This window comes from Pseudophryne corroboree, chromosome 12, assembly GCF_028390025.1.
Source record: "Pseudophryne corroboree isolate aPseCor3 chromosome 12, aPseCor3.hap2, whole genome shotgun sequence".
Taxonomy (NCBI): Eukaryota; Metazoa; Chordata; class Amphibia; order Anura; family Myobatrachidae; genus Pseudophryne; species Pseudophryne corroboree.
In genome coordinates, this window is record NC_086455.1 from 128,033,955 (window position 1) to 128,051,900 (window position 17,946).

At 44.9% G+C, this 17,946-nt stretch overlaps 1 protein-coding gene across 2 annotated transcripts; it reads right to left on the reverse strand.

The window, feature by feature from the left end:
- Nucleotides 1–665: 665 nt before the first annotated feature.
- Nucleotides 666–13,599, reverse strand: LOC134980456 (AT-rich interactive domain-containing protein 4A-like). 2 transcript variants are annotated; one of them, XM_063947294.1, is made up of 7 exons: nt 13,498–13,599; nt 12,998–13,187; nt 5,063–6,004; nt 3,930–4,034; nt 3,582–3,788; nt 1,658–1,804; nt 666–1,361 (listed from the first exon to the last, which is right to left on the reverse strand). In XM_063947294.1, the coding sequence occupies exons 2-7, from the start codon at nt 13,179–13,181 to the stop codon at nt 1,273–1,275; spliced, it is 1,674 nt and encodes a 557-aa protein (XP_063803364.1). In that variant the 5' UTR covers nt 13,182–13,187; nt 13,498–13,599; the 3' UTR covers nt 666–1,272. The 2 variants fall into 2 exon arrangements, with proteins under 2 accessions (XP_063803364.1, XP_063803363.1); XM_063947293.1 differs by lacking the exon at nt 13,498–13,599 and having other exon boundaries at nt 12,998–13,274.
- Nucleotides 13,600–17,946: the final 4,347 nt, after the last annotated feature.

The following is a 17,946-nucleotide window of genomic DNA, read 5'->3' on the forward strand; positions in this document are numbered from 1 at the left end:
TTGATATTACCTGCTCTGTTTATTTGGTCACCCCAGTCTCCGGTTCAGTGCTACCCTGTAGAGTCCTGTTCTCAATACTTACCTTCTACATGCTGGTTGCTTTTCCTCTCGTTTGGCCAGCTGACTCTTCATCTCCATCTTCAGTTTAGTGTGACCCTGTGCATCTCATGGCTATACCTCCAGTCTTCTGTTCAGGACTACCCTGTGGAACTTTTGTATTACCATGCATTGGCTGTCTCTTCTGAATATACTATTAAACATCTTCTTCAAGCAATTTACAACTCGCAAAAAAGAATGACGGTTTGGATAGCAGAGATGTCACTGACTTTGTCCATTTTTTGCCAAAATATGCAGGAGATGGAGAATGGGCCTGCGGAGCGTGAACATGGTCTCCCTGTCCTTGAGAAGCACAGTGTCTCTGTCCCTTAATGACAGAGACCCCAGATTCTCAGTTGGTGACATATCAGCCCAGGCTTCTGGACAGGGCACTGCACTGATGTCATGGAGGGGGCAGGTTCTCCAGCACCAGTAAGTGTACTCAGGACCCTCCAGGGAGCTGCACAGACTATATGGTGCCTGCTTAGAATATCTAAAGCACACTCCGACTGGTGCATCAGCAGATATCCTGGATACATGGTGGCGTTCTAGGCACCCTACTAGCCAGATGAAGGGACCGTGGGGCAAAAACCGTGCCACCCAGAGAGCCCTGCACGGCACACCTCATCCACTCCACAGCCGTGTTCATTATGCTTGTATTTCACTCTTCACTTGTTTCAGTCCACTACGTTCCATGTCACAACTGTCTGGCTTACAGATATAAAACTGGGCACTGAACACATTGGACTTTTTGTTCTGTATGTTGCAAGTGCTTTCAAAAATGTACACTAAACATCGGATGTTAAAGTGCAGCTCTGTGGAAAAGTGCAGCTGCTGTAACATTACATTGTTGTATACACGTGCTTTTTGTGTTGGGGCACAGGAGAGCATGATCCATATAAGGGAGCTCCTGAAAATATTATTCACACATTTCTCAAATTCCTAAAAGTTTCATTCCTCTGTTTAGACACAACAAGAAGCCACTGCGGCAGACTCACTGCTAGTCTAACCCTAATTTATTATTTAAGAAAAAGATTTAAAAAATGAAGAAAAAGAAAAAAAATTTCCTTAGCAAATTAATTGAGTGCTTCATGAGGTAGGATTAAAGGGATGGAGGATAAGTGTCCATGGCAGCCGGCTGATGGGAAGTAGGTGACGCCACGTATCTCCTGCACTCTACAGACAGTGTGCTTTGTGGGACGAGGATGAGGAACCCATTCCAGCCCATGAAGATGCAGAGGACATTGATGCTCTTATATTGTACACTGTGGGTAGATGAAAGAAAAGTTAGTTCAACAGCAAAATATATGGCCATTAGCCACGACTATGTTATTATTATTACATGGGAGGGATGTCTGCATCTTGATGACATATCTCTATAATGTTTGTGACCACACACATGCAGAGACATTACTAGCAGTCACAGAAGATCTGTCTATCATGGATGACACACAAAGGAGATTGATCAAAGTGTCCCCAGCATCTACTTGTTCTTCCCTTATAGCCAGAGAACTCCCGTCCTGTGAGCACAAGAAGGAGAACACAGGACAGTTAGGCTCACCTTTTCGGCCTTTGTTTTGTGACTCTATCCGCTTCCTGTCTATTGCAGCTACTTCAGCCTTTAAGGACATGTACTTCTTTCTGATCTCCTGCAGTGTATCCTCGAGGAACTCCATCTTCTCTGTGCCAGACATATTATCCAGTTCATCTAAGAGTTATAACAGAAATAAAGCGTTACATCACTAGGACAACACCTGCCCTCCACAATAAATATTCCATTATTCAATATTTGCACACGGAGCTCTAATGAAAGTGATAATGATCATCGGAGGTAACGGAATCATCATCTTGTGGAGTAAACAGGACAGCCATAAGAATGATACAGCTACAAAGTCACCTGCTAATGGCTAGGGCTCAACAGTCCACAGACAGTCTGAGGCTGATCTCTATTTCCTCAGCTGCTGCAGCTGCAATTGCTGCAGATATCCAGAATGTTACTTTTTTGCTGAACACCACTAAGGTGGGGTCATTGGGGCTTGGGATGGTAATGTGTGTGACCTTTAGGCTTCTCTCACCCTCAGCCCCACTCGTGTCATAATACCTCTCGACAGTGTTTAGGGCAACAGGAGGGCATATCAAGCAGTCATGAGGAGGATATGAATCAGCTGGGCAGTGGTCTTCACACCTGAAACACCTCCCTGGTTTAAGGAAGTATGGGGTAGCCATAGTAGCTCATAGCTGATCACTAAAGAGCATGCATTCATCTCCCATTACAGCACACACACTGATCTGTGGATGGCTACGTGGCTATAGTGTCCCTGATATCAGTAGATACAAGTCACAGCAATGGTGATCTTTCCTCTCACCGGGACAGCAGAGAATTGCTGGCATCTGTCTTTTCAGCCAGTGTAGCCAAGAAACAACCCCCTCCACAGCGACCTACACACCGGTATCAGCATCCTATGTCTCACACTGCTCTGAGGATTGCAGCACTTTGCTCTCACTAGAGCACAGCATGGAGCTTTCCATCATCACACCGCAAACCCGGGTCCGACCCTTTCACACTACACTTTCAACCCGGGTTATTGCATGGTTGGCCTTTTAACTCAACCCGGGTCAGCAATTAAAACACCATGGATGTCATTTTAAATGGACTTTTTTTGGCTCAGAAAGATGAGGTGTCAGAGGGGACAAAAGGAGAGGGTGGGGACAGCTCAGAGCATTGCAGGAATCATGGCTGGCAGAGCTATGTTTTTATATACAATTGCATCTTTAACTGTTCCAGTAACTTACCTCCCGACTGTCCCGTCTTTTTTGGGACTGTCCCGCTGTCCCACCCCTGGGCTGCAGTGTCCCACGGTGGGGGGTGGGGTAGTTGGGAGGCTCCTGTCACTGCTGCTGCACATGCACAGGTGACAGAGGGAGAGGGGGCTGGGCATGCCCCCTCAGTGATGGTACAAGGGGGCGTGACTCACGATTGAGGCTCTGTCACGAGGCCACGCCCCTTTCATATAGGTCACACACCCTTTTTGGGCACACTTAGCGCGCACCAAGGTCCCTCTTTGTACTTTTAATAAGTTGGGAGGTATGCAGTAAGCTGCCTAGCAATCTCTACCTCACCCCTAATTCTTAATAGCTCTAATGCTCTCTGTTCTGTCTGTGTAGCAGGACTCAGTCTGCTGACATCATCAAGGCACAAAGAACAGCCAATCAGCACGGTGACATGAATGCAGGGATGAATAACCCGGGTTGGACACTTTAGAGTGCACATTGACCCGGGTCCAACCCTTGTTTAACACTGCGGGTTGAAATGCAGGGTTACTTGACCCGGGATATTCAAAAGTAGTGTTTTTAGACTGCACCTCAACCCGGGTCGGCAATATTCCGGGATATATTAGCGGTGTGAAAGGGGTATTGCTCAGCCAAATACAGAGTCTTCCTGCTCCCCACAAAGACGAACCATGAATTTGAAATGCATCACTTACTGAGCTGCAGTGTCCACTTGTACACCCTTGGTGTAGAGTGCTGGTGCTTCTTTCTATGCTTGTCTCTTCTTACTTGTTTTATATGCGGAGATGTGACTGTGGTTGGTGATCTCATCTCTTGTGGCTTAGGAACATGTATGTGCTTATCAGGATCACACTTACTGGGGGTGTCCAGAGCAGAAAGGTTTTCTCTGTTGCTGCTTTGACCTGAAAATATAATAAATCCACAAAGGACCAGTTAATGAGGAAACACAATCATTAATAAGTTGTTAGTAAATAAAGATTCCCAATAGTGGCATTACATGTTTATGGCAATACATTAGACTGGCTGGAACGTGAGCGTCTCACCTATTCCGTTCTTTTCACCCTTAGATGAAGCGCTCATTCGCTTTAGTTCACGCTTCTGTTTCTTTGCCAGTGTCCCAAGGTTGCTCTCACTGATCCGTTTATGGACTAATAAGGGATGAAACAGAGAAAACCAAGTCTTAGAATAAAATACTACCCCAGCTGAGAGCAATCAAGAGATGGGGACAAAACGGACTCATGTCCATATAACAGCGTCATGTTGTACAGAAGAGACTTGTATAGTAATGTCCTGCTGAGCATTCTTTGTTAGACAACTCCATACGGATTATACTATACTCTGATCTCATATTGAGAGCATGTACTGCCTTATGTACTATCTTAAAAGAAAGATCACACTCAAACTTCTCCCAGGGCAAGATGCAAAATAAGGACTTAACAAATAGTGGTGCCCAGAGACTAAAACAAGTGGGGCCAAGGGTGATGTCCAAATATCAGTATGTAGTTGGCACAAACTCTTTACTGCTATTGTTGTCAGCAAAAAGGCAGTCACCACCAGGCCTAGCATGCAGACAGACTGACTGGCACCTCCATGCCACCCACTGGGCACAAGTGCTAGCAGAAGCACATCAGTATGTGAAAGGACAATGGGGGAGACATCTGTATGTGGGGCAAAAATGATACAATGGCTGCCATGTGCGAGTGCTCACAAGTATGTGTGGGTCACAGTATGATTACACGCACTGAGTAACTGTGGGGGAACAGTCTAATCTCTTTACAGAACTGCTAGCATTATAATTATTTCCTATTACGCACAGGCCTGGACAAATGTAAGTATTCAGCAATGTAATGAATGATACCTACTTATGATAAAAAGCTCTATGGAGCATATACAGGAATTATGGGTCTAATCCCTCGCATATACAATGACCCAGTCACTGCAGTTTCTATATAGCTGGGCTGTAAGGATATGTCCATTAGCCGCCTGAGCCTTGCTTGCACTTAGCGGAATAGGTGACCACTCCCGTGTCTGGGACATAAAACCAATAAAGGGGCAACTAATACTTTCAGATAATTCTGCATGAAACATAGCTCCTTATACACCATCACATTTCACCACAAAGCACTTGTTCCCTATTGGTGCTACAGTAACTATGGCCTGTATTACAGGTGTTTACCTTTATCTTTGTGAGATTCTTCTGTCACACTGTCCACTTTGATGGTTATGTCACTCTCATTCTTTATGTTGTGAGACTCATCATGACTGAGCGCAAGGGGAGAAGTCACAGAGTAACTCTGAGGCGGAACAGTAGGGGGCAGTGTGGGTACAAGTATGGTCTGTGTGTCCATCTCCGCTACCATGACCTCTACCTTGTCCTGTTCGTCACCATCATCCAAATCAACTTCATGACAAACCAGAGTATCTGGTCCAATCATGGGCATTATATGCTCCGGTTCTTCTTTACAGGATACCCTAGTGATACCATTCAGTATCAAGTCATATTCGTCAGCTCTAGTGTTCTGCATGTGTTCTAGCTCAGAGGTTAAGGAGAGCATGTCCTCATTTACATTATGCATCTGCTCTTCCTCAACTTTGTTGAAAGGCTCTGAAGTCTCACTGAACACAACAGGTTTCTCTTCTGCCGTAATGACCGGCAGTTCTAGCTCACACTCTGCACGCAACTTTTTCTCTGGAGAGGTTTGTTTTGGTGGTTTCTTCTTGCGACTTTTCTTCTCCTTCATTGGTGGAACACTTGGAAGATCCACTTCCATAGGAGCAAAGAGTAACTCCTTAGTCTGTAATGAAGCAAATACTACAAAGTCTAATGCCTCAGGTTCTTCTTTAGGTTCCACCAAATTATATTCTTGAGGTACTGGCAGAATTTGTGTATTCTCTAGAGTAGGTTCTTTTGTTTTTCTTCTCCTTCCCTTAGGCTTTGGCATATTATCGGCCTCTTTTACATCTACGATTAGTTCTGTTTGCTTCCCATCAATTGGAACAATTTGTTCACTTTTTTCCACTTCTTGCTGTAAGGTCTGAGCTGGCTTTACCAGGCTGGATTCCTGATCTTTAGGAGCAGAAACAACTCGCGCCATTTCTTGCTCAGATATTGCAGAATCTACAATCAGAAAAAAATAAGAATTTACTTACCGATAATTCTATTTCTCGGAGTCCGTAGTGGATGCTGGGGTTCCTGAAAGGACCATGGGGAATAGCGGCTCCGCAGGAGACAGGGCACAAAAAGTAAAGCTTTAGGATCAGGTGGTGTGCACTGGCTCCTCCCCCTATGACCCTCCTCCAAGCCTCAGTTAGGTACTGTGCCCGGACGAGCGTACACAATAAGGAAGGATTTATGAATCCCGGGTAAGACTCATACCAGCCACACCAATCACACTGTACAACCTGTGATCTGAACCCAGTTAACAGTATGATAACAGCGGAGCCTCTGAAAAGATGGCTCACAACAATAATAACCCGATTTTTGTAACTATGTACAAGTAATGCAGATAATCCGCACTTGGGATGGGCGCCCAGCATCCACTACGGACTCCGAGAAATAGAATTATCGGTAAGTAAATTCTTATTTTCTCTATCGTCCTAGTGGATGCTGGGGTTCCTGAAAGGACCATGGGGATTATACCAAAGCTCCCAAACGGGCGGGAGAGTGCGGATGACTCTGCAGCACCGAATGAGAGAACTCCAGGTCCTCCTTAGCCAGGGTATCAAATTTGTAGGATTTTACAAACGTGTTTGCCCCTGACTAAATAGCCGCTCGGCAAAGTTGTAAAGCCGAGACCCCTCGGGCAGCCGCCCAAGATGAGCCCACCTTCCTTGTGGAATGGGCATTTACATATTTTGGCTGTGGCAGGCCTGCCACAGAGTGTGCAAGCTGAATTGTATTACACATCCAACTAGCAAAAGTCTGCTTAAAAGCAAGAGCACCCAGTTTGTTGGGTGCATACAGGATAACAGCAAGTCAGTTTTCCTGACTCCAGCCGTCCTGGAACCTATATTTTCAGGGCCCTGACCACATCTAGCAACTTGGAGTCCTCCAAGTCCCTAGTAGGCGCAAGACACCACAATAAGCTGGTTCAGGTGAAACACTGACACCACCTTAGGGAGAGAACTGGGGACGAGTCCGCAGCTCTGCCCTGTCCGAAAGGACAAACAGATATGGGCTTTTTTGAGAGAAAAAAACCCACCAATTTGACACTCGCCTGGTCCAGGCCAGGTCCAAGAGCATGTTCACTTTTCATGTGAGATGCTTCAATCCACAGATTTGACTGGTTTTAAACCAATGTGTTTTGAAGGATCCCAGAACTACGTTGAGATCCCACAGTGCCACTGGAGGCACAAAAGGGGGTTGTATATGCAATACTCCCTTGACAAACTTCTGGACTTCAGGAACTGAAGCCAATTCTTTCTGGAAGAAAAATCGACAGGGCCGAAATTTGAACCTTAATGGACCCCAATTTGAGGCCCATAGACACTCCTGTTTGCAAGAAATGCAGGAATCGACCGAGTTGAAATTTCTTCGTGGGGCCTTCCTGGCCTCACACCACGCAACATATTTTCGCCACATGTGGTGATAATGTTGTGCGGTCACCTCCTTTCTGGCTTTGACCAGGGTAGGAATGACCTCTTCCTGAATGCCTTTTCCCTTAGGATCCGGCGTTCCACCGCCATGCCGTCAAACGCAGCCGCGGTAAGTCTTGGAACAGACATGGTACTTGCTGAAACAAGTCCCTTCTTAGCGGCAGAGGCCATAAGTCCTCTGTGAGCATCTCTTGAAGTTCCGGGTACCAAGTCCTTCTTGGCCAATCCGGAGCCATGAGTATAGTTCTTACTCCTCTACGTCTTATAATTCTCAGTACCTTAGGTATGAAAAGCAGAGGATGGAACACATACACCGACTGGTACACCCACGGTGTTACCAGACCGTCCACAGCTATTGCCTGAGGGTCTCTTAACCTGGCGCAATACCTGTCCCGTTTTTTGTTCAGACGGGACGCCATCATGTCCACCTTTGGTAATTCCCAACGGTTTACAATTATGTGGAAAACTTCCCCATGAAGTTCCCACTCTGCCGGGTGGAGGTCGTGCCTACTGAGGAAGTCTGCTTCCCAGTTTCCATTCCCGGAATGAAACACTGCTGACAGTGCTATCACATGATTTTCCGCCCAGCGAAAAGTCCTTGCAGTTTTTGCCACTGCCCTCCTGCTTCTTGTGCCGCCCTGTCTATTTACGTGGGCGACTGCCGTGATGTTTTATCCCACTGGATCAATACCGGCTGACCTTGAAGCAGAGGTCTTGCTAAGCTTAGAGCATTATAAATTTACCCTTAGCTATATTTATGTGGAGAAAAATCTCCAGACTTGATCACACTCCCTGGAAATTTTTTCCTTGTGTGACTGCTCCCCAGCCTCTCGGGCTGGCCTCCGTGGTCACCAACATCCAAAACTGAATGCCGAATCTGCGGCCCTCTAGAAGATGAGCACTCTGTAACCACCACAGGAGAGACACCCTTGTCCTTGGATATAGGGTTATCCGCTGATGCATCTGAAGATGCGATCCGGACCATTTGTCCAGCAGATCCCACTGAAAAGTTCTTGCATGAAATCTGCCGACTGGAATTGCTTCGAAGGAAGTCACCATTTTTTTTACCATGGCCCTTGTGCAATGATGCACTGATTTTAGGAGGTTCCTGACTAGCTCGGATAACTCCCTGGCTTTCTCTTCCGGGAGAAACACCTTTTTCTGGACTGTGTCCAGAATCATCCCTAAGCACAGGAGACTTGTTGTCGGGATCAGCTGCGATTTTGGAATATTTAGAATCCACCCCTGCTGTTGTAACAGTATCCGAGATAGTGCTACTCCGACCTCCAACTGTTCCCTGGACTTTGCCCTTATCAGGAGATCGTCCAAGTAAGGGATAATTAAGACGCCTTTTCTTCGAAGAAGAACCATCATTTCGGCCATTACCTTGGTAAAGACCCGGGGTGCCGTAGACAATCCAAACGGCAGCGTCTGAAACTGATAGTGACAGTTCTGTACCACGAACCTGAGGTACCCTTAGTGATAAGGGCAAATTTGGGACATGGATCCCGGTTCGTTATCACTGCTCTGAGTGACTCCATCTTGATTTGAACCTTTGTAAGTGTTCAAATTTTTTTAGATTTAGAATAAGTCTCACCTAGCCTTCTGGCTTCAGTACCACAATATAGTGTGGAATAATACCCCTTTTCTTGTTGTAGGAGGGGTAATTTAATTATCACCTGCTGGGAATACAGCTCATGAATTTTTTCCCATACTGCCTCCTTGTCGGAGGGAGACCTTGGTAAAGCAGACTTCAGGAGCCTGCGCAGGGGAAACGTCTCGACATTCCAAACTGTACCCCTGGGATACTACTTGTAGGATCCAGGGGTCCTGTACGGTCTCAGCGTCATGCTGAGAGCTTGTCAGAAGCGGTGGAAACGCTTCTGTTCCTGGGAATGGGCTGCCTGCTGCAGTCTTCTTCCCTTTCCTCTATCCCTGGGCAGATATGACTCTTATAGGGACGAAAGGACTGAAGCTGAAAAGACGGTGTCTTTTTCTGCAGAGATGTGACTTAGGGTAAAAACGGTGGATTTTCCAGCAGTTGCCGTGGCCACCAGGTCCGATGGACCGACCCCAAATAACTCCTCTTCCTTTATACGGCAATACACCTTTGTGCCGTTTGGAATCTGCATCACCTGACCACTGTCGTGTCCATAAACATCTTCTGGTAGATATGGACATCGCACTTACTCTTGATGCCAGAGTGCAAATATCCCTCTGTGCATCTCGCATATATAGAAATACATCCTTTAAATGCTCTATAGTCAATAAAATACTGTCCCTGTCAAGGGTATCAATATTTTTAGTCAGGGAATCCGACCAAGCCACCCCAGCTCTGCACATCCAGGCTGAGGCGATCGCTGGTCGCAGTATAACACCAGTATGTGTGTATATACTTTTTATGATATTTTCCAGCCTCCTGTCAGCTGGCTCCTTGAGGACGGCCCTATCTATAGACGGTACCGCCACTTGTTTTGATAAGCGTGTGAGCGCCTTATCCACCCTAAGGGGTGTTTCCCAACGCGCCCTAACTTCTGGCGGGAAAGGGTATACCGCCCATATTTTCTATCGGGGGGAACCCACGCATCATCACACACTTCATTTAATTTATCTGATTCAGGAAAAACTACGGTAGTTTTTTCACATCCCACATAATACCCTCTTTTGTGGTACTTGTAGTATCAGAAATATGTAACACCTCCTTCATTGCCCTTAACGTGTGGCCCTAATAAGGAATACGTTTGTTTATTCACCGTCGACACTGGATTCAGTGTCCCTGTCTGTGTCTGTGTCGACCGACTAAGTAAACGGGCGTTTTAAAACCCCTGACGGTGTTTTTGAGACGTCTGGACCGGTACTAATTGTTTGTCGGCCGTCTCATTTCGTCAACCGACCTTGGCGCGTGTTGACATTATCACGTAATTCCCTAAATAAGCCATCCATTCCGGTGTCGACTCCCTAGAGAGTGACATCACCATTACAGGCAATTGCTCCGCCTCCTCACCAACATCGTCCTCATACATGTCGACACACACGTACCGACACAGCACACACACAGGGAATGCTCTGATAGAGGACAGGACCTACTAGCCCTTTGGGGAGACAGAGGGAGAGTTTGCCAGCACACACCAAAAACGCTATAATTATATAGGGACAACCTTATATAAGTGTTTTCCCTTATAGCATCTTTTTTATATATTTCTAACGCCAAATTAGTGCCCCCCCTCTCTGTTTTAACCCTGTTTCTGTAGTGCAGTGCAGGGGAGAGCCTGGGAGCCTTCCCTCCAGCCTTTCTGTGAGGGAAAATGGCGCTGTGTGCTGAGGAGATAGGCCCCGCCCCTTTTTCGGCGGCCTCGTCTCCCGCTCTTAACGGATTCTGGCAGGGGTTAAATATCTCCATATAGCCCCCGGAGGCTATATGTGAGGTATTTTTAGCCAAAAAAGGTTTTCATTTGCCTCCCAGGGCGCCCCCCTCCCAGCGCCCTGCACCCTCAGTGACTGCCGTGTGAAGTGTGCTGAGAGGAAAATGGCGCACAGCTGCAGTGCTGTGCGCTACCTTAAGAAGACTGAGGAGTCTTCTGCCGCCGATTCTGGACCTCTTCTCGTTTCAGCATCTGCAAGGGGGCCGGCGGCGAGGCTCCGGTGACCATCCAGGCTGTACCTGTGATCGTCCCTCTGGAGCTAATGTCCAGTAGCCAAGAAGCCAATCCATCCTGCACGCAGGTGAGTTCACTTCTTCTCCCCTAAGTCCCTCGTTGCAGTGATCCTGTTGCCAGCAGGACTCACTGTAAAATAAAAAACCTAAGCTAAACTTTTCTAAGCAGCTCTTTAGGAGAGCCACCTAGATTGCACCCTTCTCGGCCGGGCACAAAAATCTAACTGAGGCTTGGAGGAGGGTCATAGGGGGAGGAGCCAGTGCACACCACCTGATCCTAAAGCTTTACTTTTTGTGCCCTGTCTCCTGCGGAGCCGCTATTCCCCATGGTCCTTTCAGGAACCCCAGCATCCACTAGGACGATAGAGAAAGATCAAAATACAACTAGGACAGCAGCAATACAGGTTGAGTATCCCATATCCAAATATCCGAAATACGGAATATTCCGAAATATGGACTTTTTTGAGTGAGAGTGGGATAGTGAAACTTTTGTTTTTTGATGTCTCAATGTACACAAACTTTGTTTAATACGCAAAGTTATTAAAAATATTGTATTAAATGACCTTCAGGCTGTGTGTATAAGGTGTATATGAAACATAAATGCATTATGTGCTTAGACTTGGTACCCATCACCATGATATCTCATTATGGTATGCAATTATTCCAAAATACGGAAAAATCCCATATCCAAAATACCTCTGGTCCCAAGCATTTTGGATAAGGGATACTCACCCTGTACTACCACTGAGAATATACGGCTTTAATAAGACAAAAAGTAACATAAGGCTAAAGATGGAAGTCGTCAGTGCCACACAAAAGAAATACAGATTTGAACATATAGCACAGGATAGACTGGATTTTATAATAGGTAATGAGAAATTGACAAATGTGTTAAACCACTTAACTGGCATGCTCAGATAACAGGTGGCCGCAGTCCCCCAATGTTTAACAAGGAGATCCAGATGTGCATAATATAATAAATATTTTAACACACTTTTTCGATTAAATTAAATTAAGGGAAAAAAATGAAAAAAATATTTTTGTGAACGGTTTAAGAGAAAAATAGTCAATTAAGTGGTTAAACAGATCAGACCTAAAATGTCAATCCCCTAAGGGTGAGGAACGGAGCATGAAACTAAGCATAGCGGGAACCTGCCATGTAAACTAGATTAGGAGTACATGGTTCATTACTGGTCTATTATGTCACCACATTTACTGTAAGGGACAAAGATCCCTTTACTATAAATAATGCACATTATAAGGCGCCTAAGATTTTGGTGAGCTGTTTAAAAGGAGTCTGCCTCCAATCTTCTATGCTTTACTATGGACACAAAACTCATTGTCATTTAGCCTTGGTATTGTTACACCTGAATGGTGTGGACAGAGTATAACGTTCATGTGAGTCATACTCTCGAGGGCTATTGGAAGAAACAAAATAGCTGTAACATACAGCTTGAGGCCAACACAGGGCACACTAGAACAGGTGTGCTGGTCTGCCAGTACAATCCAATGGTTAATAAGGTCTGGCTGCAGACCTTACTCACCATTTACAGTCTTATATGAAAGTTATACTCTGTCCAGGCCATTTGGGTGTAACAATACTAAGGCTAAATGACAATGATAGAGGGTTAAGGGAGGATGGATACAAAAACCCTTTAGGTGTGTACAGTATGTATAGAGATAACATTCAACTGGTCATACAGGTCATTTGGATGCTGCACAAGGGGTCTCCACCAGGACGTATATACACAGTGTTATATATTTTACAAAAGGGAAATCAAACACCTAACTATGGTGCCATTACATGAGATGCACTCTCATCACATTGCCGAATGTACTCTTTAGTAATCATCACAATACCTTTTAATCCATTTGATAAGGCGGCATTACCAGGCACGCTGGTTGTCATATGTTTACTGGAGGCCTTGCCCTCACCACTTGGAGTCTTGGATAAAACACAATCCTCATCAGACTGGAGAGTGGTCTTTACTTGAGGCCTCGATTTCTGCTTCTCTTTCATCTTCCTTTCGCTATCCTTTTTCATTTTCAGCTTTATATTTAAAAGTACAAGAACTTAGAAATCAGTATCGAAAGACTGCAACATAAATCACATTGATACGCTCTCTCATATAAGTATGGTGCTCCTGCCAAGCAGCTACCAACTGTAATATTTCAAACACATGACAGTTTGGTGCTCCAGCCAATCGGCTCCTTCCAGTCAAGGTTTGAAAAAAGACAGTTGAGAGCTGATTGGCTGCAGCACCATTTACCATATGCAACTAGTTTTAAATAGCTAATACTCATTCATAAATGGTCCCCTAAATATATAAATTCACTGTGTGGAAAGGGAGGATACTCACCAGACCTCAAATCGGCAGCAATTTATTGTGGTCACTCCATGTTACAGAGCAGTTGACGTTTTCGGACCAAATAAGGACCTTTTTGAGGCCAAACAGCCATATATCATATCTAGCAATCAGATAACAAAGTTTCCATTAGTGTGGGGGTGTGGAAGGGATTCAATTACCCATGATCAAACATTGAATGAAAAAAGTCAGTTCTTAACAATTTTTCCAAACTTATACATATATACATTTTTTTTTTTGTTACAAAAGCTATCCTATTAAATCGCCTGTCAAAAAAAAAAGACCCTGCCGGAGAAATGAGGAGTGTCCCGCAACTTGCGGCACAGCAGGCAAATATGCTTCATTTGGCAGTATATTAAATATAGAAAGAATACTGAAGAGCTACATGAACAAAAGAAAATTCCTAAGAGGAGCTCACTAAAAAAAGGCCTGCAAAATGTTATAGAATAGTAATATCTGTAAAACATCAAAGGGCAGAAATAAATGTTAAGAGCTACAGTTGCACAGGAAGAGAGACCTAAGCTAGACCCCTTTCTTTCCATTTTTTATTTATTAATATTTAAAAAAATACTTAAAAATAAACATTAATGACCAAATGTAATAGAGTGAGAGTTTCAAAAAGTGAGAGATTTGGTAAGGTTTTGCAGTTTTTTTAAAAAGTGGCAATCATTTACATAGCAAGATCAACTTGGTTTCGCAGTGTGAATGATTGCCACTTTATAAAAAAAAAAAACCTGAAAAACCTTACCAAATCTCTCACTTTCTGAAAGTCTCACTCTATTACATTTGGCCCCCAATGTCTGAATAAATTCAGCGCTTCACTTTTTCCACATTTTGTTAAGTTACAGCCTTATTCCAAAATGGAATAAATTAATTTTACCCTTATAATTCTACACACAATACCCCATAATGAGAACGTGAAAAAATTTTTTTGGATGATATTTGCATATTTATTAAATATAAAATAACTAAGAAATCACATGTACATAAATATTCACAGCCGTTGCGCAATACTTTGTTGACGCATCTTTGGCAGCAATTACAGCCTTTTTGAATATGATGCCACAAGCTTGGCACACCTATCTTTGGGCAGTTTCGCCCATTCCTCTTTGCAGCACCTCTCAAGCTCCACAAGGTTGGATGGGAAGCGTCGGTGCACAGCTATTTTCAGATCTCTCCAGAGAAGTTCAATTGGATTCAAGTCTGGGTTCTGGCTGGGCCGCTCAAGCACATTCACAGAGTTGCCCTGAAGCCACTCCTTTGATATCTTGGCCGTGTGCTTAGGGTCGCACGAGTCTGAGGTCAGGAGCACTCTGGAGAAGGTTTTCATCCAGGATGTCTCTGTACATTGCTACATTCATCTTTCCCTCTATCCTGACTAGTCTCACAGTTCCAGCCGCTGAAAAACATCCTCACAGCATGATGCTGCCCCCACCATGCTTCACTGTAGGGATGGTATTGGCCTGGTGATGAGCGGTGCCTGGTTTCCTCCAAACATAATGCCTGGCATTCACACCAAAAAAAGTTCAATCTTTGTCTCATCAGTCCACAGTATTTTGTTTCTCATGGTCTGAGAGTCCTTCAGGTGCATTTTGGCAAACTCCAGGTGGGCTGCCATGTGCTTTTTACTGAGGAGTGGCTTCCATCATCTATCTCTATGACTCTATCATACATGCCTGATTTGTGGATTGCTGCAGAGATGGTTGTCCTTCTGGAAGGATTTCCTCTTTCCATAGAGGAATGCTGTAGCTCTGACAGAGTCACCATCAGGTTCTGACTAGGGCCATTCTCCCCAAATTATTCAGTTTAGACGGCCGGCCAGCTTTAGGAAGAGACCTGGTGGTTTCGAACTTCTTCGATTTACGGTTGATGGAGGCCACTGTGCTAATTGGGACGTTCAAAGCAGCAGATATTTTTCTGAACCCTTCCCCAGATTTGACAATCCTGTCTCGGAGGTCTACAGACAATTTCTTTGACTTTATGCTTGGTTTGTGCTCAGACATGCACTGTCAAGTGTGGAACCTTATATAGACAGGTGTGTGCCTTTCCAAATCATGTCTAATCAACTGAATTTACCACAGGTGGACTCCAATTAAGCTGTAGGAACATCTCAAGGATGATCAGTGGAAACAGGATGCATCTGAGCTCAATTTTGAGCTTAATGGCAAAGGCTGTGAATACTTATGTACATGTGATTTCATAGTTTTTTATTTTAAATAAATCTGGAAAAAAAATCACAATGTTTTTTTGTTCATGCTGTCATTGTGGAGTATTGGGTGTAGAATTTTGAGGGGAAAAATGAATTTATTCCATATTGGAATAAGGCTGTAACACAAAATGTGGAAATAGTGATGCGCTGTGAATACTTTCCGGATGCACTGCATATCTAACAAGTTGAAAGATAATATTTTACTTTAATACACACAAAAAATAAGCTTTAGAAATCCTGTGAAATAACTTCGTTGTTGTCACATATTTTCTTTTTGTATTTTTGCAACAAAATAAATAATCTGAATTACATAGAAAAGGACAATCAGATTTGCCAAGGGATAAGATAGTCTACTGAAAACATTCACAGTTCCACTCTTGTATCTATAATGGCTCCAGTGTGTGGTGTTCACACTGCACTCATGTTTAATGACTTACCTTTCCATAGTCCCATGTCGGTGCTGCAGCTGCAACAAAAATCACCGGGCAAAATGGCACAGTAGTGATTAGTCGCCTGAACATGGTACGCCAGCTTATACATTAAAAGATTAAAAAACCAATGACCTTGAACCAGGTAAGTGAAATTTTCCCATGGTTAATTTTACTAAACTTAGCGTTTACTCAAACCCAGCGTTACACTAGCTGTGTGGTTCAAGTGCTTAGTGACTTATAGGCCCTACACACTGGCCGATTTTTTGAAAGATATGAACGATCTCGTTCATAAATGAACGAGAACTCGTTCATATCTTTCAGTGTGGAGGCTCCAGCGATGAACGATGCGCGGCCCCTCGCTCATTCATCGCTGGTCCCCCGTCAGCTGTGCATGCAGGCCAACATGGACGATCTCGTCCATATTTGCCTGCACTTCAATGGAGCCGCGTGACGGGGGGAGTGAAGAAACTTTACTCCCCCCGTCACTGCCCCCCCCCCCCCGCCGCCGCCGCCGCCGGGTCGCTCGTCGGCCGTATCCGCCGCCGGGCAGCTCGGCGGCGGGTTGGCCAGTGTGTAGGGCCCCTTAGATTGGTTTAGCAATTTAGACACACTTCTCTCTTTGAACAGCTTTCCATAAGATTATATAATTCATTACATCTTTTTCAGTACGTTCCTAGATTATAGCACTCGTACAACTGGAATGAGTAAATGGAAAGTCACATTTCCTAATTTATCTGTGAATTCTCTTCTCAAAGCTTTAAAAATACGCATCCAAGATATCATCTGCCAATTTATGTGGAAATGTTTTAAACATTTTCCATAGGGCCTATCTTTCACTTTTAAGACTTTGGATAATGGGGCTTTCGTCCTCATGCAATTGTTTAAAATATGGTTCTAAGAGGTGGGAGTTACTCCATTGCCTCTGGGATTGCTCAATTATCAAATGTTTTTTGATGAAAGTTGGAAGGTTTACGAATACTCAATTACTTTCTAGTGACCATGGAATGGGCTATATTTGGCATACTCCCACAAGGGTATTAGGGCAGTGGCGTGCGGTGAGGTCAGTGGCTGGGGAGGCACAAGCAGCTAACACCCCCCCTCCCCCCCCATAGAGAAAAAAAAAAGCGTAGCCCCCCCTTTATTTGTAAAACCAGCACCAGGCAGAACCAGCCAGGGGGGGTAATGCCATAGCAGGGGAGACACTCGGTATGGGGTCCCCCTGCCATAGCATTAATCTACCCCCCCAAGCTAGTCAGCCCAGGGCTGGATTTCCTCGGCAGTGAGGACCCAAAAAAATAAACATGGGGTCCCCCTCCCGAGCAATAACCAGCTGATAGCCCGGTGCTATGCCCCGCACCCCTGGTGACGGTGGGTGCGGGGTTCATTATTAAAAATTTTCTTTACAGGTAGCCTACAGATCCAAGCAAGCCTGCCCCAGCATGCTGGCACTTGGAGAACCACAAGTGCCAGCATGCCTGGACATAAATGGCCTGCTGGCACCTGTTGCCCACCTGTAAAGAAAATATTAAAATAAAAACACCACACAGTCTTAAAAAATAAGTTTTATTGCACAGGGTCTTCACCTGGGGGCGGCGGCCTTTAAGCTCTTTTGCATAGCCGCTGCCCACCCAGGACTTCCGGCGTCTTCAACCTTCAGGAGCTCTTCTCTGCTCCTCCTCCGCCGTCGGACTGACAGCCGCTCCCTAGCGCTGACTTATACAAGTCAGCCAGAGGGGGCAGAGCGATGACGCGGCCATCTTCAATTTCAAAAATGACGCTGAGGTGCCATTTTTTAAATGGGTT